This window comes from Centruroides sculpturatus, unplaced genomic scaffold, assembly GCF_000671375.1.
Source record: "Centruroides sculpturatus isolate CEXI.00-Female unplaced genomic scaffold, Cexi_2.0 scaffold952, whole genome shotgun sequence".
NCBI lineage: Eukaryota > Metazoa > Arthropoda > Arachnida > Scorpiones > Buthidae > Centruroides > Centruroides sculpturatus.
Genome location: NW_019385087.1, coordinates 214,905 through 240,489, shown reverse-complemented (window position 1 = coordinate 240,489; position 25,585 = coordinate 214,905). Strand labels below are relative to the sequence as shown.

The 25,585-nt window shown below is 29.3% G+C and overlaps 1 protein-coding gene and 1 long non-coding RNA gene across 2 annotated transcripts; both read left to right on the top strand.

Moving 5' to 3' along the window:
• Window positions 1-3,992: 3,992 nt before the first annotated feature.
• On the top strand, window positions 3,993-5,179 carry LOC111634497. Its single transcript, XR_002758231.1, has 3 exons — window positions 3,993-4,402; window positions 4,920-5,005; window positions 5,129-5,179. It is a non-coding gene; the product is annotated as an uncharacterized LOC111634497 (long non-coding RNA).
• Window positions 5,180-14,239: 9,060 nt separating this feature from the next.
• LOC111634496 (nucleolar transcription factor 1-like) lies at window positions 14,240-20,300 on the top strand. The gene is made up of 5 exons (XM_023379290.1): window positions 14,240-14,319; window positions 14,583-14,766; window positions 17,955-18,071; window positions 19,887-20,066; window positions 20,139-20,300. The coding sequence occupies exons 2-5, from the start codon at window positions 14,611-14,613 to the stop codon at window positions 20,235-20,237; spliced, it is 552 nt and encodes a 183-aa protein (XP_023235058.1). The 5' UTR covers window positions 14,240-14,319; window positions 14,583-14,610; the 3' UTR covers window positions 20,238-20,300.
• Window positions 20,301-25,585: the final 5,285 nt, after the last annotated feature.

Sequence of the window (25,585 nt, the reverse complement as noted above, 5' to 3'; positions counted from 1 at the left end):
CTCATTTCTTTTTAAAGAGCAAACCCAGAAGATTCAGTTGTTTCCGTAAATCCACATTCAAGGTTTTCTGTCGTTAACTCTTACAAATTTATATTTTAGTAGCGAATAAATGCATATATGATTTTTGGAAAGTAAACAACATAAGATACATATAGAAAAGAGAAGATTTTAGCTGGAACCAATCTCATTAAAATCTGTTAAAATTCGTGTTTTATTTATATACGGTGACAATTCGAGGAATCTAACTTGGCATAAAAAGGGCCTAATTTAAATAACACGTTAAGATAACCATTTCATTCTCCAAATGTGTATTTTTACTTTAAAAGTAATCAATAAATTTTCATTTGTGATTTTCATTAGAAAATCTAATTTTTTTAGAATTTTAATATATTTTATAAGTGTGTATTTAATATAAAATATTTATGAAATTTTGTTGTAAAATCCAACTATAATCAAATGTAATCGATATTGTAAGTGATATACGTAATTTACATACATACATACATACATACGGCCATAAAGGCGTCACCATGCAACTCCGGGGAAAATGAGTTCGATTCTGAGGGAAACCTTCAGGAATTCTTTTATTTCCGGATGTCGTGCTCTGTCTCTCATTACCCGACTGCCTCAGTTATGAGCTTAGCCGCATCCATAATGAGCATGAAGAAAAAACAAAAAATAGTCTTAGATCCACGGAAGGAAGAGTTAAAAAATAATAATTTTGATTTATCAAGGAAATTTGTGAATCATTTTCCACATCAAAAATAAAATAGAGGTTAAATCAGTCGTTTCCTTTTTAATTCCGAAGAATGGCAAGAACTAAAATCGGATGTGAAAATCGAAATATATAGCCTATATACTATATATGTAGGCCTAATCGAGATATTAATTAGCGCCAATCAAACTATCTTATCAGTTTGCTTTTCTAAAATACAAATTTACAATTCGTATAAAAAAAATTACGTTTTTTGCTTATCTCTAGGATAGTATACACTCATTTGAAGTAAAGAGAAGGAAAAAAAGAGATAAATGAATACGGTAAGAGAGAACCGAGAAGTTCAAGTAGTAAAAGTACTCAAAATTAGAGGTGAGAAAGACAGAAGCTAAGGCAATATAAAAGAAAAGCAAATTAAGGAATAGACCGGAGAAAGCTCTTACGAGTGACAAATTTTATCCCTTCTTTTTCTATGAAAATAAGATAAATGAAGTTCGAATTGTATCAAGTTTGCAATTGGGTGTTGTTATTATTATTGTTAGCTTTAACTTATGTATTTAATTAAAAGTTTATTCTTATGCAACGTTTTGATAACCTTTATTTGAAAATAAAAAAGGAGAAAATTTTGTTATTCTTATATAAAGAATTTTTTTTGTCTTTAAAAGTTATTTCATAATTAAGTCGTCTTTGTTCCTACTCTTCCATGATTTCCGGACTACGAATGGGACTTATTCATGCACGAAATAAGTGCATATGACAGTAATTGTCGGAACATCTTAGAAAGAATTGCATAACAAAACTAAGTCTGTACTGTACTTCTGAGATCTTGATAAGGCATGAACTTATCCTTTAGTACAGTGCAGTCCGTTCTCTATAATTTCGTGCATGCTTCCGAAATAGTTCTCAAAAGCTGTACATTGCTAATAGTTGTCTCCAGGACCAAATTTATAATAATTAACGGATGTCCATATTATTATTATTAAAACAGGACCGTTGCTTCTAGAGATAGGTAACGCGAAGGGATATATTTTATAGTGTGGGTCGCCGGAGGTATGACGAGGTCGTACCTCCTTTTGTCGGCAACAGGTCGGTTAAACCTGCCCACTTTGTCAGCGGATGGCTTGTTACGTTCTACGATCCCGAAGGGTCGGGATTCTCTTAGTCAAGTCGAGTGGAGAAGGTGAGAGGTGTCGTCGGTAAGGCGCAGGCAATAAACGAGCAAAGGACACCATTTAACAAGAAAATCAAACATTTATTATATAACAAATGGACGATTACAATTATGAACATCGAATGTCTCTCGAGATTTTTTCCCTAACTTCCGAGTACAAGGAAGGGGGCCGAGAGAGAGTCTACACGCTCGAGTTCATACCTCTTGATTATTCCCACGAGGGTTCGAAGGTCCGAAGCTGGAGGCACAGAGTTAAGAAAATTGCGACTTAACGTCGTAGTAAAAGTTACGACTTACTTGTTAGTAAAAATTCCGACAATAGTTCCTCAGTTGGATCCGGCTTCTACTCCTCCGCCGTTGGTGAGAGACTCCCCTGAGGGGGAAGAGGCGGCTTTTATAGCTTCGTGGTGGGAAAATACGTCATGTGATGCCCTATTGTGGGAGGTAAAGGTTATTGGAGCCGGTGTGGAGGTTAAAGGTGTTGACGGAATCAAAATAAAGCGACGAAATCGGACGTTAATTGTAAACTTTAAGTCTTGCAGTGTGAGAATGAGTGCTTGGATGGGTGAATGTTTACATTTAAAAAGAAGGGTTATAAAATTTTCCCAGAGATATTGTTTCTTTTTCTTTTCAAATCTTTAGGCACTAGGAAGGCCCTAATTATTTAATTTGGGAAACATCGCTAAAAATTCCGGAACTCACAATAGCATAGTGGTGAGGTGTCCACTTTATTTCTAAAGCCAAGTACAGTACATACTGCTAAAGCTTTCAATTCATCAAATTATTCAAAATGTTACACATTTCTACTTAGAATTCATACACGATCTTCTGTAACCATGCACAATTAGAGTATTGAAATTTTACCTTGAAAACCTATAGAATGGACAATTGGAAGATATATATCTACTGTACTTGTATAGGCTATGTATAAGTTATATATATGCTGTGTTTGTGTGTTTTAGATTACACATTCCACTGGAATGCTTTCATGAATTTATTCTCAAAAAATAAAATATCTTTACAGGGCTTGCAGGTAAATGAATTTTTTAGTGTATTTAAACAGATTTAAAACACTTACATGATTTGTAGTGATTAGTGACTTATTTATAGTTACATATTACAATGACAGGATTCAGCAATACCTCAGCCATGATTAATTGTGATCATTCTCTATCCACAGAATACGATGATATATTCTCCGACGATTCCTTATTTTCTAAAAAGAAAGCATTATTCTTGCAAATACAGTATTCACTTTCGATAAATTATAGTGTGAGAGTTTTCAGATATTCTAAACGTGTTATATATGTGTATATGGCCTATACTGCACATATATAACGCAACAGTATTCATAGTTAATGCGATATTTTGAAATAAACTTCTGGGTTTCAAATAAGTTATAATTAATTATTTTTGTACTAAATTCCTACAGTATGTATATTATATACATATATATATATATACATTTCTTCTTGTACATCTTTCTAGTGGTCTTATCTTTATTTTTATGGGTATTAATTTCTATTAATTGCATCAAGTGGAACAAATGGCGAGAAAAAGATATCGCATATAAATTTTGTCACTATTAATTAAACGAACTAACATGACTTATCTGATGAAATTAGATGATATTTGTAATCCAGAAGTTATATAAATTGTAACATAGTAATCAAACCGTATAATAAAAGTTACTGAAATATTTATGAAATTGAAAATTTCATAACATCTATTAGGAAGATTCGTGATTTTGCTTAGACTCAAATAAATAAACAAGATCGATTTTATTTTCACTTGAAAATTTTATAAAATACAGAAATTAGAATAAAAAACAATACGGAGTGCCGCCATATTCTAAAATAATCGTGATAATTAATCATCTTTATGATATAACATCCAGAGCAGAAAAATCAATTAATGAATACAAAAGATGATCAAATACAATAGAATTAACACGTTAACGATATGCAAGTAGGCCTACATACTGCTAAGTTTATGAATAAAAAACATTCCTGATTAACGAAATTTTAAAAATATTGTTTAAAAATTATATTTTATAGGCCTATTTTCTAAGCTAAANGCACGAAGAAAGTAATTTAGAATTTCATTTATTAAAACCTGAATATTTTTATTAGTTTGTATTTTACTATAAGTGTATACTGTGTGAATGCTTACATAAATTAAAAGTTCAGTTTACACAAACGAATAAACTGCGAGTGACATTCACCAATGTGATGCCTCATTCTTAACCTTTTTTTTCATCTGTAAATTTCAACACTTCATCAGAAGAAATGCAAAAATCATCTGCATTTTCTTGTGTTAAAACATTTGAACTAAAACTATGAAATTGAATGAAATGTGCATAGTTGAATTATTAAACGATAATGTTTTTCTGAATGAAAAAATTCTGAGCTGAAAAATTTAAATAATTTTCAGAAACTAATCTATTGCATTTTTATTGGACAATTTCTGATTCAAGAGAGGAAGCCATTACAAAACCTAAATATTGAAATGCGAAGGTATGTATATAAAAATATTACATCTTATAAAAGCTACAATATGCAAAACTTTTAATATACTTCTATTTAAAATGAAATTCTTCTTTTGTCTTAAACTACAAACAACTCTCATAATTCCAAACAAATATAGAGCAGCTCATTACTAGAAACTTGCTTGAGACAATACGAAAATCCTCTGGAGTTTTGAATTGTCTGAGTTTTAGAATTGTTAACGATTTCACTTATTTTATTTTCACTTTAATTATCTATTAAACAAATTATTTTAGCAGATTTTAGATTATAATAAATGTATTATATTAAATTTTCATAATAAAAGATAAAAATATCCAATTAAAATTCGAAAATCACTCAAGTGAAATTCTGAATAAATTATGTTCTTTTCTGAACTTTTATAGTGGATCCTTGAGAGTTGGCTATAAATTTTTCCTAATAGATGCTCTTAATAATTTTTCTTTAAATATTCTAATTTGTCTATTATTACATTCCTATATGTTAAAAAAAAATTTAAAATTTTTAGAGAATGCTGAGGACCTTCAAGAAATAGAGAGAAAAAAAATTATCTCACAGCTGCATAATAATGCAGATTCAATAGGAACATCAACAGTAAGTTATATTTTTATTTCATTAAACATTAGTTACAAAATTTATTTTAATTTTTAGAGAATGTAATTTCTAATTAATTAAGTCTGTTATCTTTTATTTTTAATATTTATTTTATGTTTCAAGACTGCAGAGAAGAGAGATAAGTCTTCATCAAAGACTAGAAATGATGATGTGAAACTAAAGAGAAGTGCCAGTAGACAAAAAGACACAATTGAAAATTCAGAAGTTGATGCTAATAATACATCAGCTTTTGAAAATTTGAAAAGAAAATATAATGAAAAAAGACAGAAGTTAAAAAGTATTCAAAAAATAAATGAGAAGTTAATAGAGAAACTGAAGTCTGCAGAAGATGAAAACGAAGACTTGCAAATATTAAATAGAAGACTACAAGATGAAATTTTAGATTTCTTGCAGTCTTCTTCATTTTCAAATGAAACTATAATAGAAAGATTGCGATTTGTAGAAGATGATAATGAAGATTTGAAAACGTTAAACAGAAGACTGCAAGAAGAAGTTTTAGATTTTTTTCAAAAGAACAAATATAATTTATATATAGGTATATTAAAGATTTCATTTTAATATTCATAAAATTCATTTGAAATCGACGATATTTATAAAGAGTAATTGAAATAAACACATAAAATTTAATTTGTTAAATAAAAACAAGTCTTATTTTTGATTAAATATACGACATTTAAGAATATCTACTTGGAAAAATTATGTCCCAATTGTCTATATTTTGAGTTAAATTTCATTGAAGATAATTTTTATTTTGATGGATAAAATTGACTTCAAGGAAGAAATAAAACAAAACAACTGAATTTAGTTTAAATGTTACGATTGAAGTTGGTATTTATGAGAAATTGCAATACTTTTAATGTCAGTGCTTCCAGTTTACATTAAGTAGGGCTTCAAAGTCATTTTCCAATACAAAAAAAAAACTATAAAAATAAATAATATATTTTAAATGTTTAAAAAAGCAATTTTTGTTTTATCAACGAAAAAAAATTTTTTTAGTTTGCTAGACTTTTAGTTTTTATTTATAATTTGTGTTGTGTTGCGTTGTGTGTTTGTGTTTACACTTAGAATCTTTCATAACAAAATTTTAAAACTTCAAAATTTAGATCCACCTTAAAATTTTGTATTCTATGACAATAGTTATTAGAGGCAAAAAGAAATACACCAATGAAAAATAAAGATAAACTTTAGTTTGAAAAGGATATTTTTTCCATATTCTAACATTTTTGCTATTTTTGCAAGTCTTGCTATTTTTCTAAATCAGTAATATTCATTAGTTTTCTATAATATACAGGATATTAAGAAATTAGTCCGACAAAATGAAATGGGTGATAGAGGAAGTAAAATACAAACAATATTGATTCAATGAAACGTGTTGCCTCAACCTCCTTACGACATAGATTCCTAAAGTTTTTATTCTGTGTTGAATAGCATGTGTAGTGCATGCACTGTAAGAAAGCTGCCATCACTGTCACGCGCCTTGTTTCGTGCTGTAGCAGTTTTAGAAACGTAGACAGATGCTTCTTAGAAAAGTGAAAATTGGAACAACAGCAGAGAATGTTTGTTGTTATTTATTTACTGATAACCCACTTTTAATTGTATCTCAAATTTTAAGTGCAGTTAACAATAAAAAGATGGCATTCAAGCAAATACTTAAACAAACATATTCCCCTTTTTGATTCTGGACTTTTATTCCTTATTTATTAAAGTGCAGAGATTTTATAAGATCAATTAAGATAAAATAAAATGTGTGTTTAATTATAATAATTGCATCTCTATGCCAAACCACGTCTTGGCATTCTAATTTGCATTCCCTCAACATTTATTGTCCATTTGTGAAAAACGTACGAACCTTTATGGCATTTAATTACGTTGATTAAATAAATGTTTATCAGACGAAAAGGAAAAATTCACGTCTCAGGAATTAACTGTTATGCATCTTATTTACGGGGACGGTAAATGCAAAGGATGATTAGCACAAAGACTGAATCGTAAACAGTACAAACTGCGCCGAATACCCGCCATTCAATGTTTACCATTATCTACAATCAATTGCGATAAAAGGGATGTTTTTTAAAAGATCAAACAGACAGGAACGACTACGCTTTATAAAAACTGACAACTAGTGACTCAACATGTGGAGCGACAGCCCTTAATAACATCCATGAGAGCTATTGGAAGCATCGTTAGGATGAATCATGTTGTCGTTTGGACTGTGTTACACGAACAGTTGCTCAGCCCTTTCACCGGCATGCAGATTATTAAGTAGGCCTACGGAGCGAGTGGTACAGTATTTAGAACAGTGTGAATTAAAAGAACTCCACGAATAGCTTTAACAAATTTAACAGTAATGTCTGGCTTCTTTGTATGGTATTAGTGAATCACAGGGCAATAACTAATACCAAAAATTTAGGAGTCTGTGTCTCATAACGGAAGCTGCGGTGATCCCCAGTTCATATGATTAAAATAGTTAGTATTGACCCCTTCTATCATCCATTTCATTTTGTCGGTCTAATTTCTTAACACTCTGTACATATTCTTTAATCATATTAAATTACTTTATATCTGCTCTGGTCTATCAGTATTATTAAGAATTTTTAAAATTATTATCATTTCACTCTAATCTTTAGTGATGTAGTCTTCTTTATTCTGTTTTGTTAGTTTCGGCAACGCAACACTTTGGCGAGCTGTCTAGGGGTTGCCATCCGAGAGGTCTTTTAAGCGTAACTGGTCCCTATTTAGGCGATAAAGACGTGGAGAAAACCCGGAAAACTCCACGTGGCCAGGCTGGCCACGTGGAGTTTTCCGGGTTTTCTCCACGACCGAACTACGTGGACGTGGGTTTTCTTACGAACCCACGACCGAACTACCAGTGTTCAGGGTACGAAGACCGCTTGGCCACTGGTGGGCCAAAATTCTTTACGCTGACTGCTTTCATGTGTTCATTAGTATGCTTATTTAATCTGTTCCTTGGAAGTTTTTACAGACATTTCTTCCGCTTATTTTTGTTTCTTATTGAAATGACGTAAACTACTTTCCTATTCCATTTCTTATTGCATATTGTTACTATCCTCTACATCTAAATATTTTTTCTGTTCAGAAAACTTATTGTTTATATACTTATCTTATATTCTATATCATAAAACAAAAATAAAACTGTATTCCAAATTTATCAAACGAAGGAAGTCGCGAGAAGTAGCGCTAGAAGTTTGATGACGCCACGAAATAGTGGCACCCTACTGACTGGTCACCGACATTCAAATGTATTAATTTGTTATTGGTATTTGCTGATTTGGTGATTGTGCTGCGACAAGAAATGTTTTTCACTACTGAACAGCAAACCTTCGTAGTCGAAATTTACATAAAAAAAGCAAAGTTATAGAAAATTAAGACTACTCGACTTATGAGAAAATATCTATTCCAAAAACTATTTTAATAAGTGGCAGTTCACGGGGTCTGGCTATCGAAATAAAGAATTATCATAAACATGTAGGGAAGACACCCAGACATTCGAGTATGCTTAAAAATAAGTCAAACAAAATCTTTCGTGCAGTTAACATCTCTAGCTTAAAGGCTTAAGTTGCCAACTGCTTGGAATTTTCTGAACTGGACGGAATTTCAGTTATTTTTAAAAATTGTTCGGAAAAATTCTGAAAAATAAATGAAGAGTTGTGTGCTTTTTAGCTTGTCCTTTTTCCTCATGAGAAATTGGCATCCCTAATTGTAATCTGAATTATTTTCGTCCGGTCAATTTGCGTTTTTTCCCATTTCCTCTCTTTTCTCCCCTCTGGGCACTAAGAGGACATGTTTTTAATATCCGTCATATATATATTATATATATTTTAGTATTAAGATTTTTGAATGTTATTCCTTGAGTCAGTACTAAGAAATTTCAAGACTTAATTAGATTTTTTTATATAGTTGATATCCACTATATTTGACGTCATCAATTCCGGTTTATATTCTTTCTCGAATACTTTGTTTATTCGTTAGAAAACAGCATTATCAACATACATATTAGTTTCTTTGAAAGAGATGCTAAATAATTTGTCGAGTCGTTTTAGTTGAAGACAATAAAACAAGAAACCGCTTTGGTTTAACGAAAACTGGTCAACACACAAAAACACGCCTATTGTTTCTCACGATGCATACCAGAGCAATTAGCAAGCATAGTCAAGTGCGTCGCGCACCACGAAACTTTGCAGTAATAGTACAATACAGTTATGTATATGTCAACTAAGGACTTTCAGAACTAGGTTAGCAGAATATTATATGGGGAGGATGAATACAGTCTCGGATCAGGATATTATAGTGCAATGGAATCAAGATCAGATTATTGCAACAGCTAAAACTAAATGACATCATCAAAGAAAATGGGAGAATTAAATATCATATGCTGAAAGCTTAAGTAATGATATAACAAAAGTCAGTGTCTCTAACATTGATTACCTGAACATGGTTAGCAAAAAAAAATTATTTGGTTAAAATTTGCTAAAATGGATATAATTAGATTATATGCTTCATAAAACTAGTTTTTGTCATTTCATTAAAGGTTTAAGAGTGTTTTAATGAGATAATTAGATTATTACAGCTTAATAATAACTTGTATAATTTTGTTACCTTCTAAAGGTTGCTTAGCAACAACTTTGTATTTGTCAAAAAATGTAAAATTTATTTGAAGATGAGAGGATAGTCTGAAAGTGCTTATCAGCACTTATCAATTTAATGTTTCCCTGGAGTAAATATATAGTTTAGTTTAACTTGAAGTTTTTGTTATACTCGTATGTATATTTTATGATGATACTGTTTAGTAAGATATAATGAGTGTTAATTGTTATTTTAAAAATGCAATGACAGGTGAAGAAAATGCTAAGTATGGTCTTGTAATAAAAAGAAAATATTCATCTTTAAGTCAATAATGATTTAAGCTCTTACAGCTTTTCATTATTGGATTTAGAATGAATTGAGGAACAATAGAACTTGAGTCAATGTGATTACTGATACTGTACGCAAAATGTCATAATTTAAGAATACCGAAAAGTGCAAAAAGAATATTAAAACAGAAAAATGAGAAATTCAGCATTTATTATAAAACCACTTTTTTTAAACACTTATTTTATATATTGTTTGCTAGTAGACCACATAAAAATAATATAAATAATCTTCATTACATTCATTTAATAAATCCATACTTATGTAAAATGTATCTGGTCTGTTAACTTGAAAATGTACAATAAAATTACATCCTTAACCTTACAATACAATACATTTGCATTGCAATAATCTTAAATCCTTAGCATTGATAGTGAGAATTAAAATATAATTTCTAAGATTATTTTTTTTTTAAATAAAATTTAAATTATGAAAGGGCAATAATAAGATATGATCTATAGTTTAAATTTAATATTTTGTTTGAATTTTGATAGATCTGAAGCCAGAATTTGGATTCTGATTCCTAAAATATATTTTAAGTGTTTTATTCATTTTCACTTAAACATAGTAAATAAAGTCATAAAAATTATTTAAAATGATGCAGGAAACTTAGAAATATTGATATTTACATTGATGAATGAACATAAAGAAGTAAAGTACATAATACATATTTTTAAGCTTGTTATCTAAATAGGAATGCTATATTATAATAAATTACATTTAAAATTTTTATTATGTACTGTATACATAGAAATGAATGTCAGATTGAAAATTGTTTTAAATTTTCAAGTATTTGTTTAACAAAATATCAAATTAGTTCCAGTTTTTAATATAAAGAAAGGAAGGTAATAAAAATTTACAATTTATTTAATATAAATAATTATTATTTGTTTAATTACTTAATATATATTTTTACATCTATAGTATTTCTAATTCAATTGTTTATTTTTTTTTAAACAGATCTAAAAAGAATAACAACATACTACGTAAGATGTTTATAAAGTGACTATTTTGTGAAATGATAGGAATTATAAAAAAAAATCTTTCAGCTACAAGAAAATATATATATACATATAATACATATTTTAGTTATTCATTGCATTTTGTTTATATATGTCTGTGTGTATGTATAAACAAAATACATACTAGATGTAATGGTTAATATGTGGCTACCATCAATGTCTCTACAGAGCTCAAAGTGAACAGCTGTTTTGCAAAATACATGTTCAAGCATTTCAGGTGTTATTCGAATAGGTGCAGATTTCAGAGATCAGCTAGTTCCCTAACTCTTTTTTCTACCTCTGACTTAATGAATCCTCAAGAAGAAAAATCCAAGGATGTTAATTGGGTGAATGTGCTGCCCATGAATGAGCCAATTCAATAACTGGGAAGAGAATGCTAATATAATCCTGAATAATTGTGACATGATGCTTCATCTTGTTGAAAGATTACTGTGTTAAGAATGCGTGCATCTTGCATATTACTATAGAAACTTGTTCTTGCACATGCATTGTCATTGATATGAGTGTAAAAGGAAAATATTGCAAAAACATGGATTCTTATAACAAATGTACAATACATACCATTATGACACTAAAAACTTTTTAAATATTCTAATTTCAACATAATAGTCACTTTAGAACCTGTATATTTTGATTTAAGAACATTGCTGGATAACAACATTATCGTAACAAAATTTATCTTACAAAAGAAAATTTATTGAATGTTATCAAAGCAGAATTATAAATATGATAAGATATATGAATGAAAATATCAAGGCAAAGATATCATAAGAGAATTGCATTTATTTTATTCATTTCATCTACATTTTCTTTACATGATTATAAATAATACAATAAAATAAATTTTATTCTTACATTATTTATTGATTATCTTTTATTAATGCATAATCATTGTTCTTCTTTAATAATTATACTAAGAATAGACAGACATATCAAATGGATCTTTTAACTGGATGTTTTTATTATATTTGTTCATTTAAAAGATAAAATAGTAAAATGCCTATATTTCCAAACTTGGTTTTGCTCTAGTTAGAGTATGGTAATTGAAATTATTTGATATTTGTTTTTTTCTTTTCTATTACATAATAAATGTATAATTTAAATATTGAATATTTAGATTACATCACTTTTTTTTAATCAAAACTTAGGTGCTCTTTTGTGTCATTTAATCCTGATAATTCTAAATTAATATAATTTAACTCTACAATTATATTAACTGTAATAGAATATTTTTACTTACTAAATAAATCCCTTTCTTGTAAATCTTTCTATAGCCAAGAACTGATAGGATAAACAAAAAAATTTTTCTTTATTAATTTATCAAAGTAACTTTTACTCAAAATTTGTAAAATTTTTCAATATGACCTATTTCAGTCATTAGGCAAAGTCATAAAATAACAATCTGTTGCTTTACTATCTAATGATTAAAACTATAACTCAAAGTAATGACATTTGAATTATTTTACTTTGATAATTCAATTTATCAGCATGTACAAGTATGAAATTTAGTTTTTATACTACATCATTTAATAATATCGTATGTTTGTACATCTGTGACTGTGCAAACCATTGTTTATAACTGTGATGAAGTGAGAGCTGTGAAAGCTATGAGGGCTTCATGAACTGCTTTCTACAGTTATAAGTGTTTGGAAAACAAGCAAAAGGTTCAATTCCCATAACAGAGTGCTATTTGTTTTTAATAACTTTTCATGTAAGCACGAAACTTCACGTAATTTCTTCATTCAAATCTTATCTGATTATAATTGTTGTGCAATGAATTTAGCATTTTATCTCTAGAAACTTACAGTATATCCAAGTGTAGTGAGCAAAACTGATTATTTTTTTGTTTCTATATTGTCTACTTGGACCTTGTTTACTATTAGGACTTAAACAAGGTCCAAGTAGCCAACAGAGTATTTTAGATTTATTAATGATAAAAATAATCAGTTTTAATTTTAAGCATTGAAAATAATTTATTTTTTTTAATGTAAACCAATTGAAATTAATTCTATTATAAATTATTTACTTAACCATTAAATTTAACAGATTGATTTAAGTTCTTAAATTTAAATTCTTATAACAGAGTTCTTGGAAATACTTTATTAAAGTGATATTGCTAAGATTTCTGAGGAAAATAGTTAGCATCTCAAGCAGAAAAGTTGATTGTGATAATAGATGTTATAATGTACCAAAAATTGATAAAGTAGTAATGATTTTCTGCTTTGTACATTATTTCACAGAGACTTCCACATTTTATCCATGTAATACCAACAAAATAAGTAATCATTCTCAACATTAAGTTCTCTTCTAAATCCTATGATTTATGTTCATATTTATAGTTCAATAAAGCTTGAATAGTTTTAAGAATTAATATTTTATTTTTGATGGTTTAAAGTTAGTATGTAAGATAGTTTTGTACAGTTTGTCATTATATATTGATCTGATATATAAAAGTGAACTGAACATGCAAAAAATTTAAGAATATAACCAACTCACAATACATATTTGCTGTTCTTTAAATTATATATGAATACCTTTTGAACTATTCATATAAACCATGTAACAATTGAAGAATTATTACAATTTCTTTAATGAATGTGGATTTTTGAGATTTTAGTGTTTCAGAAAATGTTTGTTTATATTAATTAATTCCAGGAATATTATTAGGATTCTTATTCATTATCAATTCATTATTATCACTAACAATTTTTTTTCAGTGATGATGATGATAAATATATATAAAAGAGAAGAAAGTATGACGATAATTATTTATAATATAAAAGAAATTTTCTGACAAATATTTTGTCTATAAACATATTTCTCTACTAATAGTTAATTATTTAAAAGATATTTGCTGATTTACTTTTTCATTGATACATTAGATTGAAAATTTCCCAATCTTAATATTCAATACAAGTGTGTTACATAAAATTTTAATTTGAAATTAATATAAATATGGGATAAAATGCATTTCATCATTATATCATTAACTTAAAAATGTAATGTAATTCTATTTAATTATTACTTGTACCAATGGAAGACAAGAAATCAATATAAATTTTTATCAATCAATAATCATTTCAGTTGAAACCAAGAATATAACAGAATTTATTATTTACATAGCCATATCTTAAGAATGGATTAAAGAAAAAAAATTTGATATTTTAAAAGAATGAGCTTCAAATAAATAATTTTTNTAGATAGAGAAATAAATTATATATATATATATATATATATATATATATATTGTTTTGTTTTTTAAAATTACAGTAAAGATGAAGTTCATGAAACAGGAAGTCGAAAACCTCAGTTATTTAAGGGAGAGCCAAAGAAGCCTCCACAGTAAGTTATATTGATAAGTATATAGACTTTGATGTAATACTCTCATAAAGTACTAATGAATACTAATGAACAGATCTTTTCTATAAATATTAGAAAACTATTCAGCATTGGTAAAATAATAAGTGTAGGATTTTTGTATGTGTTTCAGACAACACTGTTTAAGTTTGGACTTGTGTATAGATCCTATTACTTTCTATAATTTTTATTGTATGAAGTTCTGTTTTATTATTTGTTTCTGATTAAACTGTTGTTTGTTTTATTAGGAGTGGATACAGCTTATTTACAACAGAAATGCTAGGTGCTGTTACTGATGTTGATGCTAAGAATAGAATGGCTGTGACAGCACAGAAATGGAATGCTTTATCTCAGAGTGAGAAAGATAAATATCGAAAGAAAAGTCAAGAAATGATGAAAAAATATAATAAAGATATTGAGAAGTTTATAGCTGTATGTATTATTCTAAATTATTTACTTTAATAATCTTAAAGTTCCATTAGGTTTTATATATGTGGGGGTTAGATGAGTAACGTTCCTAAGCTGTTAAGAAAATAAATGAGGGAGTGTGGGGGAAACGAGTAAGGGGAGACAACAGTTGGTGATGGCGCAAAAAGGATAAAAGACATTATGACAGAGCATCGTCATTCTATCCATAAGATGGTTTGAAGACGGTTGGAAGATTTAGCTGAATGCTGGATTATTGTTACTTCTATTTCTATCATTAAACCTACAAATTTTGGGGGCTCTGCTGGATATTGAGAGAAATTCATACAAGAACTTTTAGAAGGGCAATAATGGAATTCAGACAAGATGGTGGAGTTAGTGACTCTTTGGTGAACAACAAAGAACTGACTGTGTGTCTAAGGACAATAGGGTGACAGATGTGAAACATCTTAAGTGTGCTGATTTGAAAATTAAACTAGGATGACAGAAATTGAAAACGACAGGTAGCAAGAGAGAGTTGGTACAGAGATTGGAGGCGACACTTTTGATTGAGAATGCCAGAGATGACGATGCTGACGAAAGTGAGGACGAAGATAGTAATATTATGCAATATAAAAATGAGTACTCAGCCAATGTTTACCTTTAGAGATGTTGATGAATTCCTTGAAACGTTCAGTGGTAATGATCGGAAGAATGTCGCTAAGTGGATCTCCAATTTCAAAGACATGGCAGAAATGTGTAACTGGAATGGCATGCAGAAGATAATTTATGCAAAACAACTACTCAGGGGTTCAGTAAGAATGTACGTAAACTATGAACAGTGTGCTAAATCATTGAAAGCATTAAAAGAAACTCTTTGCACCAAATTTTCTCCAAAACTGAACAGTAGGAAGATTCACGAGCAACTTTCAACAGAAGTGAAGCATCAGAGTGAAACTTATCAGGAATATATGTATCAAATGATTGAAATTTCATCATAAGATTGAGAAAGAATTGGTAATACAATATATTATTGATGGAATTCAGGATGAACAAGTAAGTAAAACAGTGCTTTATTTTGCTACTACTTTCAAAGAATTTCAACAAAAGTTGCAAATTTACAAAAACATGAAATCAAGTCATAAGCTAAATGCTAAAATGACAGTGAGATTCAAGAAGCTAAGACATGAGATTAAGCCTAATAATTCTTATGAAGATGAAAGATGTTGCTATAACTGTAGCGGGAAAAACCATGTGAGTAAAAGTTGCCCGGAGAAAGATAAAGGAATGAAATGTTTTAACTGTAACAATTTTGGTCATATTTTATCTCAATGCCCTCAAAATGTTGAGAAAAGAAGTTATGAAGTAAAGGGAAAAGAATTTAAGTCAAAGCCTGTAAAAGAAGTCAAAATAGGGGAAGTGGCTTTACAGCACTTATAGATTTAGGAAGTAATGTGAACTTGATAAGAGCTGATGATTATGTAAAGATGGGTGCACCGAAATTAACTGGAAATTCATTGGAATTTTATGGAGTAAGTGAGCAAAAGAGTTCTATACTGGTAAGTTTTTGGACTGTAGTAATGTTGACGAGACCAATTTTTATTTCCTATAGATGTGGTTCCTAGTTAATTCCTTGCTTATCAGTTATCGTTGGGAGCAGACTTTCTGAAACAAGTTCATATCAGTTTAAAAGAAGGTTGTGTTGAGAAAATTATCAAAGCAAAAGATGCAGAAGTAATCCTTTCAGACGTATACAATATTGATGCTGTGTAGACACTGGTGGTGTTGACTTGAGCCATATCAGTGATGCAAAATATAGAGGAGAGTTTCTAGATCTAATAAAGAACTACAAAGCAGTCAGAGAACAAGAAACGGGGATCAAAATGAACATTATCTTAAAAAAATGATGTTCCAGTTTGTCAACATCCAAGATGGCTATCTGCTAGTGAGAAGGCTGAAAGTTAATAAGGAGATGGAAGAATGGTTACACAAAGCATCTGAACAACCCACAGAAGATGAAGGAATCAGAAGGGATATACCTGAAACAGAGTATAAAAAGCAGTCTCCAGAAAAATCAAAAAAAGCAATTTTTAAGCAAGAAAATATTCCTGAAAAGATGGATTTTGTTGCAAGTTCTCTACACCAGGAAACAGAACCAAGTAAAACTGAAGCTTCAAAACAGGTCAAATTGAAGAAAACAAACATAGTATCATAGCTAGGTGCAAAAATGCACAAAAGGAAGGTAGTGAATTAATGGAGATAATTAATAAGATAGAAATGGAAAAGGCAAATGGTTATGAAGTAAAAAGTGGGATTCTGTACAAGGAAATGGATGGGGAGTCATTAATGGTGGTTCCCTTACAAATGCAAGCCGATATTAGAGAAGCGCACAACCAAGGTCACTTTGCTGTTAAGAAAACCGAAGCACTGCTGAAAAGAGACTATTGGTTCAAGAATATGAAGAGTAAAATTGAGAAAGAAAAGGTTCTGTGCTTTGAGAAAGAAAGGGATGAAATTAGAGCAATGGCAAAAGAGAACATTAAGAAACTGCAAGCAGAGAACAGGAAAATGTTTAACAAGAAAAGGAAATACCCCCACCAAATTCTTAGTCAGTGATCTGGTAGCTGTAAGAACACAGTATGGGCCCAGCTTAAAAATCCATCCAAAGTTTTTAGGGCCATACAAAATCAGAAAAGTTTTAAGAAATGACAGATATTTAGTTGAGAAGGTAGTTGATCACGAAGGCCAATGCAGAAGTCTACTTCTGTGTTGGGGATGATGTCAGCTGTCAAGATTGCCGAATGTGGTCGTTAGATGAGTAATATTCCTAAGCTGTTAAGAAAATAAATGAGGGGTTGCTGGGGAGACAAGGGAGACGAGTAAGCGGAGATGACAGTTGGTGATGGCACGAAAAAGAAACAAAAGATGTTACAAATGCCAGAACATCATTGTTCTATTCATAAGACAGGTTGAAGAAGACAGTTGAATGATTATTGTTACTTCTATTTTTATCATTAATCCTACATATATANAAAAATTATTAATGTTAAAATATTTTAATGTTTATTAAATTTAGATTTTTTTCTGAAATGGATTGTTTTGCCGATAACAATTATAGCGCAGAAAATAATATATATATATTTTTGAATTCTAAACATTTTAATCAATTTTACATAAATTAATTTCCTGCATTTTTAATATTTTATTAATTATAGGGTTTATCAGAAGCTGAACGAGAGGAATATTATAGACTTAAAAGTAGAACGAAGGGTTCTAGGTCTGCTGCAAAAGCTGCAAAAGATCAAGCAGCTACAAAACAAGGACAAACCAAGGTATGATTATTTTCATAAAAAGTCTGAATGAATATTGCACAGACTCTTATTGTGGTACACTTTCAATAGACCACACTACTTCATTCACAATAAATGTATGTATATAAAGTATGTATATAAAGAATAGCAATGGATCAACAAAATTTTCATTCTATCAGGTGTATCAAAAGTTCATTGTATTATATTTCATCTTATCATACGGTTTCAGATTCTTTATAAAACAAGTACAATACAAAATATTAAGGTTATCATAACATTGCATAGCAAAATAATTTATTATATTTTGATTAATTTAAAATTTAATGTTTTGTGTAATGAACATTATTATTGAATAGTGAGTGAATAAATTGCATTTGTCACAAAAATATAATTTAAAATATTGATCTTTTGAATAAATCATATATTACAAAACAGTTTCATAATCTTGTTCTCAATTTTGCTGTTCATTGCCAGTTACAAAAGAATTGATCAATCCAGATAAAAATGTCAGATATCCTTAACTAAATTAATAAATGAAACTTCCATTTGATTAATTTATGTTAAATTAATTTCAGGAATATAACAACTACATGATTATATTTTACATTCTTGAATTTATTCAGTTTGACATTGAATTAAACAGTCATTTATATCTGTTATAGACTAGGGCTATATCTTTGACAGCAGCTCAACTCTGATATTTCTTGTTGTTTCACAATATTCCCAGGATATTTTTGCAATTTTTATAAGATGTATTCAAAAAATTGTAATAAAAAATAATAGTAACACAAAAATATTGTTTACTATTAATTTACTATGCATTATTTTAAACACTTAAAATATATAGATGGATGATATTTAAAATAAACTATTTGTATTTCGTGAAGATCTGTATTATCAAGAGTAAATCTTTTAGGTTTCATCATACATAAAATATTTTACTCAACCCGAAAAGAAAAAAAATCTAGAAAATGTAGTTGACATTCATATATATATATATATATATATATTTTTAAAATTTTTATTCACTGCTTTTTTCTATTTTTTCCTTCATCCAAAAATTATCAATTAATATTTTAGAATCAGTTTTTTTTAATAGTCAAAGAAGATTCTGCTAGTGTTTTTAAAAGGTATCAGTTAAACGAAGCATAAACTAAAGAGCATCTTTAATATTGTAGAGAAATAATTTCATCCATAAAAGTCAAATACTATTGTACAAAACAATATTTGACTTTTGTTACTGCATGTAACTATTAATACATACATGTATTTTCTCTTCATTTGATTTTACTGTTATCTTCAATACAGCAATTGCTTATTTATTTATTAAAAAATAAGTGGATGAAAGCTCATACTTTAATACAAAAATATTAAGATTTATATTTTCAAAATCATATCAAATACTTTTAAAAATCGATCTTAAAATAATTTTCCTTAATAAACAAATAAAATTGACAAATCTAATTTTTTTAAATTCATGTATATTATTTGTGTGTGTGTACTTTACCATATAATTTTTCATCCACTAATATCAAAAGTATTTAATTTACTGAATTAAAGAACTATTACAAATTATTGAATATGCCAGTTCAAAAGGAAACAAAGTATGTAAGAGAAAATAACTTCAGTTCACAGTTGATGAGTAGTGGAAAGGAATCAAAGAAATAACAAACATAATATTCATTAATGTACATTGTATCCAAAAAATATCTTCACTAAATAGCAATTTTTAACTCATTCATTTAATAGAATTCATAAATTTTTATTAAAATTCTGATTTTCTGATTTCAAAAATCTTGCTTGTATTATATGCATATTGTCTCATCTTAATTATAGCCAAATAAGAAAGAAACCGAGTCTGAAAGTTCAGATGATTCATCTGGTGACGACGATGACGAAGAAGAAGGCTCAGAAAAATCTGGAGAGGATGAAGAATCCGGTTCAGGATCAGATGATTCTGGAAGTGATTCAGATGATGACGATGATGATAATGAGGATTCAGATGAAGAGAAGAAGGTAAGCTCTCTCATATTGACAGCATAAAAGTTAAAATATTTTTATCTCAATTATCAAAATTTGTTGTTTTAGGAAGGTGAAGAAAGTAGTTCTGGTGACTCTGACAGTGATAGTGACAGTGAAAGTAGTAGTGATAATAGCAGTGAATCTGGTTCAGAAAGTGAAAACTGAACTAGAATTGAAGCTGTATTTAAAAATGGCATGCTCACTCCACTGAAGAATTGGTAAAAATTTGTCCTCAGTTTTTATTCCCTAACCACAAGTGCCTGGTTGTATGGCTGAAACTTGGTTAAAAGAAATATATTCAAAACCAAATCACCAAAGAGAATTATTTGATAATTAAGATTTAATGGTAGCAGGGTAAGATCAGGATATCCTATAAAGAAAAAAAACAAAAGCAATGGTTTTCAAATCATTATAAAAAATAATTAATGTTAAAATATTTTAATGTTTATTAAATTTAGATTTTTTTCTGAAATGGATTGTTTTGCCGATAACAATTATAGCGCAGAAAATAAGAATCATGGATAAGCTGTAGAATCTCAATTAGGATTTTAGAATTTTACTTTTTAAAATCATTCCCAGAAAAATAAAACGAAAAGTAAGTTTGTTGTGATGTTTTATTAATAAGAAATAAAATGTAGAGCCAATGCCAAAATTGTTCCTATCCCATTTAAAGTTTAGATTTAGTATAGGTTGTAAAATTAGGGAAAGAGAAGTAGATAATGTCGTCAATTTGATAAACAAATAAATGTTTTGTTTTGGTTTTCTTTTATATATATTTGTTAAAAATTTATTTACTCCTAAATCTTATTGCTAAAAACTGAAATTGTATATACAATATACATATATCTACAAAATTTTCTTTTGTTAGTTATCAAAATTGTAGGTACAAAAAAATGATTTTTATAGCATTTCTAATTGCAACAACAATGCATTTACTTAAAGACTGATACATTTGGCTAATTGGCTTTTATATACATCTCTGCATTTATATTTTAAATCAGCACATTATAGATAGATTTGCCATAACAGAAAAAGCATGAAGAAGAAAGAATGTTTTTATCTTATTTTGATCTGCCATTTTGTAATGGGTTAATGAAATGGTGAGCATGTTTATCCATTATAAATTTTTTTAAAGCCATTTTATTGATTATTCATTTTATTAAAATATATTTCTTAGCATAATTTAAACCAAACAGGAAAGATAAGATTTCATATTACTACTTAAACGAACAACGTTTTTCAAATGTTAATTAATCATAACACTGTGTGTTTTAGAGGGGAAGAAAAGAGATATGTAAAACAAAAATATAAATCTAGTTGTATGCACTGGTAACATTTTTATTTAAATTTTAATTAAAATATTTTTATATTTTTGGCTATGGGCTTTAATAATAATATTATTATTAATAATAATAGTAGTGATGTCAAATGGATGTAAATTGCTTTGGATGATTTACCATTTTTGTAAACTCTTCTTGGTATATTGTTTAATGATTCATCAATTAAAACATTTTGTTATATCATTTTACATGTTTTTGAATTACTATTTACATCACAACAAATTTACATCTCCATTTTTCTATATTTCTAACTGTTAGAAATTGATATGAAATGTAAACAAAAAAAAAATTGGTTGCATTTTAGTGGCTGAACTTATTCTGCTTAAAACTACATTTTATATACATATATCATAAAAATAATTCTGCTAATACGTAGAATATACCCTTGTCCGAATTTTTATGTAGGGTATTGTAAAAACAATCAGTTTTGATATCCCAAAAGTGCAGAAACTTTATTTCCCTTGCTTGTTACTTTATTGTGAGTAAAATAAAATAAAAAAATCAATTGTCATATTCTGTCTTGGAATTTTATTTTTTCCTTCTTTAAAAAAACGAATTTTTTCAAGGAACACTACTTATAGAATTTGAACACTATAGTTGCTGTATTAATCTTTGCCATAAATTGTTTCTATCATAGCATTTAAAGCTTTTTGCACCAAACTATTGTTTGTACATTGTTTAAAAACTCTTTGGACACAAGTTATTCTAATCCAAAAATATTGGGTTATGTTCTCTCATATCTTCAAACTTGGCTGCCAAGAAAATTCACACTGTTACCAGAGAGACAATTGGTAACTCCTTCACTTGTTAAGTTTCATTTAATATATTCTCTATTTTGGATGAACTTCAGTCAAAAACTATATTAGATGATGGAACAAATATCTTTTACATCAGTGCTACAGCTCATACATTACAGGAAAGAATTAGAGACATAAGGGTTGTATATATATATATTAAATAATAGAATTACAATAGAATTCCCTAAGCTAGTAGTATCAGAAGGCTATTCCAAAGACCAGGATCTTATCCAACTAAACTGCTATCACATGAAATCCCTAATTTTTCTTAGAAAATCCTTAAAATTCTAACACAAACATCAGCAAATGACACCAGGAAACATTTTTGTGATTTAATTTTTTTCACACCACCACCCTTTACATTCTTTCAAAGCTTTTTGTACCATGTATTGCCCAAAGAAGCTTTATGTATCAAGCAAAAATGTCTGCCAAAATTTTTTTTTTTTTATAATATTACTGTTGTTATTTCATTAAACTGTTTTCGGTAAGATTTTTAGTTCGAGTATACATATTTTTACAATTTGTCTACACAAAAGGATGCAGATGCCATTGCAAAAGGATGATTACATTTTCGCACGGGTGCAGCTACCTCAAAATATTTTTCTGGAATCCCTTTCTGATTTAGGTTCAACAGGGCATCCTTACAACTAAGCGCCTGATTTGTATTTGTATTTGAAATACCAATCGAACGGCCGATTATTTTATTGGGTTATTAAAACTAAATAATTACTAAGCAATTTGGCAGAAAGCAGGCGGCAATTTCTTGTTAAATATAAAATAAAATTATTCTTTCAGAATATTCTAAAATTAATTCATATTTAACAAGAGAATCTGTTTAGCATGATATTTACAAACCATTTCCAGAATTTTTCTTTTGGAAATGGTTTTTAAATGTACCAAACCGGTTCGAATTCGAAATTTCGGTAGTTCGCACCCGGCTCAAATTTCACGTCTTAGTGACGTAGTTTCCGGAAAATGCTCAGCGAATTTTTTCCCACCAATCAGAACGGTAGATTTGTTAACGCAAAGAGAAAGGGAATATCCGAAACGGCAGCAATGAAATTTGCGTGTTCATTATAATTTTAATATGTAAATTACCGTCGGCCATTTTAAACAACTTCACTATCTGCTCAAAACCGGTTTTATTTTTGTATTTGATAAAATCGCGGTTTTGTTTCTGGCACTAGTATAGAAAGGTTTCAAGTCGACATCACACGACGTCGAGAGCATGCCCAGTTCGGCGCCATCTTTGTAGTTTGTTTACGTTTTATCTGTTTTTACTCGCGCTTCAGCTGCAGTTCTTGTGTTTATTCGTCGCGATATCACTGGTGAATTGTGTAACTAGTTCAATCAAGTGTGAGTTTTTAGAATGTGTAAGACAAAGTATTACAACCAAATTACGAGGAACGAACAGTTTATCATCAAAGTTGTTAATTAACAGGATACCGATGCCCGTCACAGAGACGAAATTAACAGATATAGTTACAAACAGGTCTCTGCTCTCGTTCAGTTTTCTTATATAAATTTGATTACGTGATCCTATTATAACTAAACTACTTATAACTAACCTTAACCTAATACTATGACTAATAGAAAAGATGAAGAAAGAAGAAAACGGGGTCCTGATCTGGGTGGTCGATCACTGTGGATGTCCAATCCGTTAACATCGGATTTTATACTGTGCCTTGGGTACAGTATAAAATCTGCACCGAGGTATCTCTTCAGACTTTACCGGAACGAGTCTCTTGATTAGTTTTTGACTCTGTGACCCAGCGTTGCCAGATGTTTTTTGCCCTTGTAGCCAAATAATTTTTAAAAAGTAGCCAACTGCTCGAGCAGTTGGCTACTTTTGTACCAGGTGTTGTTCTACCTAGTACTTTTGTACAAATCTAGTACCTTTTTACTTGTCCCAGTACCAAGATACCCAACACCATTTTCCTAGTACCATTCATGAAATCCTAATATTTTTCCTTTCAAAACATTCATTTTTATTGTATATTTCTGTATTTTTTTTACTTTACTTTGACAGTAAATAGATGTTTTTATTGCTTCCTCATTCAAATGCAGAAGTTGAACGTATTTTTTTGCAATTAAATTTAATGAAAACTAAACTACAAAATCGAGTTCTTACAGCGATAAATGTTAAACTTGGAAATCATCATCTGCTTCAACCATACAAAAACATTCTAGTGAAAAAGATTCTGATGATGATGATGATCTTACCAGTGATTTTTCAACGTGATAATTTCAAATTTTAGTACTTCATGTTCATTTTGCTCATTTGATTGTTGTTGAGGAATAATAGCATTCTTGTAATATATGAATTTTGTATGTTACATGTAACACTATATAAGACATTTACAAGAAGCTGACATTGGCAAACAGTTGCAATTAGCGTAACGTTATTTGTTACTAATTTTATCAAAAACAATTAAAATTTATAAAAATTACGCCCTAGTAACCATGTTTGGTACCATTCCGTATAGCATAGCATTTACCATTAGTCATTTTTGTTTATAGATGCATTTTCTTTTCTTATTTCTTTCTTTCTAGGATATCATTTATCTGGAATTTATATTAAATTTTCTTTAAAAAATAAGCTATTATAAACTAAAAAGTCTCCTGTCAAGCATGACTGAATACTTACTGGAGCTATCTTTTTAAAAAGTTTAAATTTAATTAAGTAAATTTAAAATTACGCCATTTGCCAAAATATTTAAAAATGCAACTTAATGAGGAAAATTTCCCCAAAGTATTCTCGGTCCTTTCGGAAAGAATGGCTTCAAGAAAAAAATCTTAAAGGTGCTTACCTTTAAGATTTTTATCTTGAAGCCATTCTTTCCGAAAGGACCGAGAATACTTTGTCCATTTTCCCATTTTAATACCAATAATAAATAAATTATACTTTGTTTAAAAACAAAACGAGTAGACAGCGCAACAAGTATTACCGTTCTGTGGGCAAAACAAAGGATGAAATAATTTGTGTAACCAGCCCAAAATGTAGCCAATTCAAATTTCTGTAGCCCAAAAAGTAGCCAGGGCGACATATGTTTTTTTTTTAACGCCAAACTGAAAAATAAGTGGCCCAATTTGGCGCAAAGTAGTCAAATCTGGCAACGCTGACTCTGTCTCCTTGGTTCTCTAGGCACTCTCTCTGTTGACGTTGACTAACTTACGTTCCAGAAAGGTCGTCTACAACTTGCCTTCTCGGTGTCCAACCCAAAAGTGGTCGTCTTTCTCACCCTTTGTCTTAAAAAAACCCCACGGGCAGGACCCCTCCCTATCCCTGTTGGCAAATCACCAATCAGGACCCACGAAATTCCCCCTCCTGTCAGGTGACAGGAAAGGGTTATTAGCGGAAGGAGGAAAGGAAAGA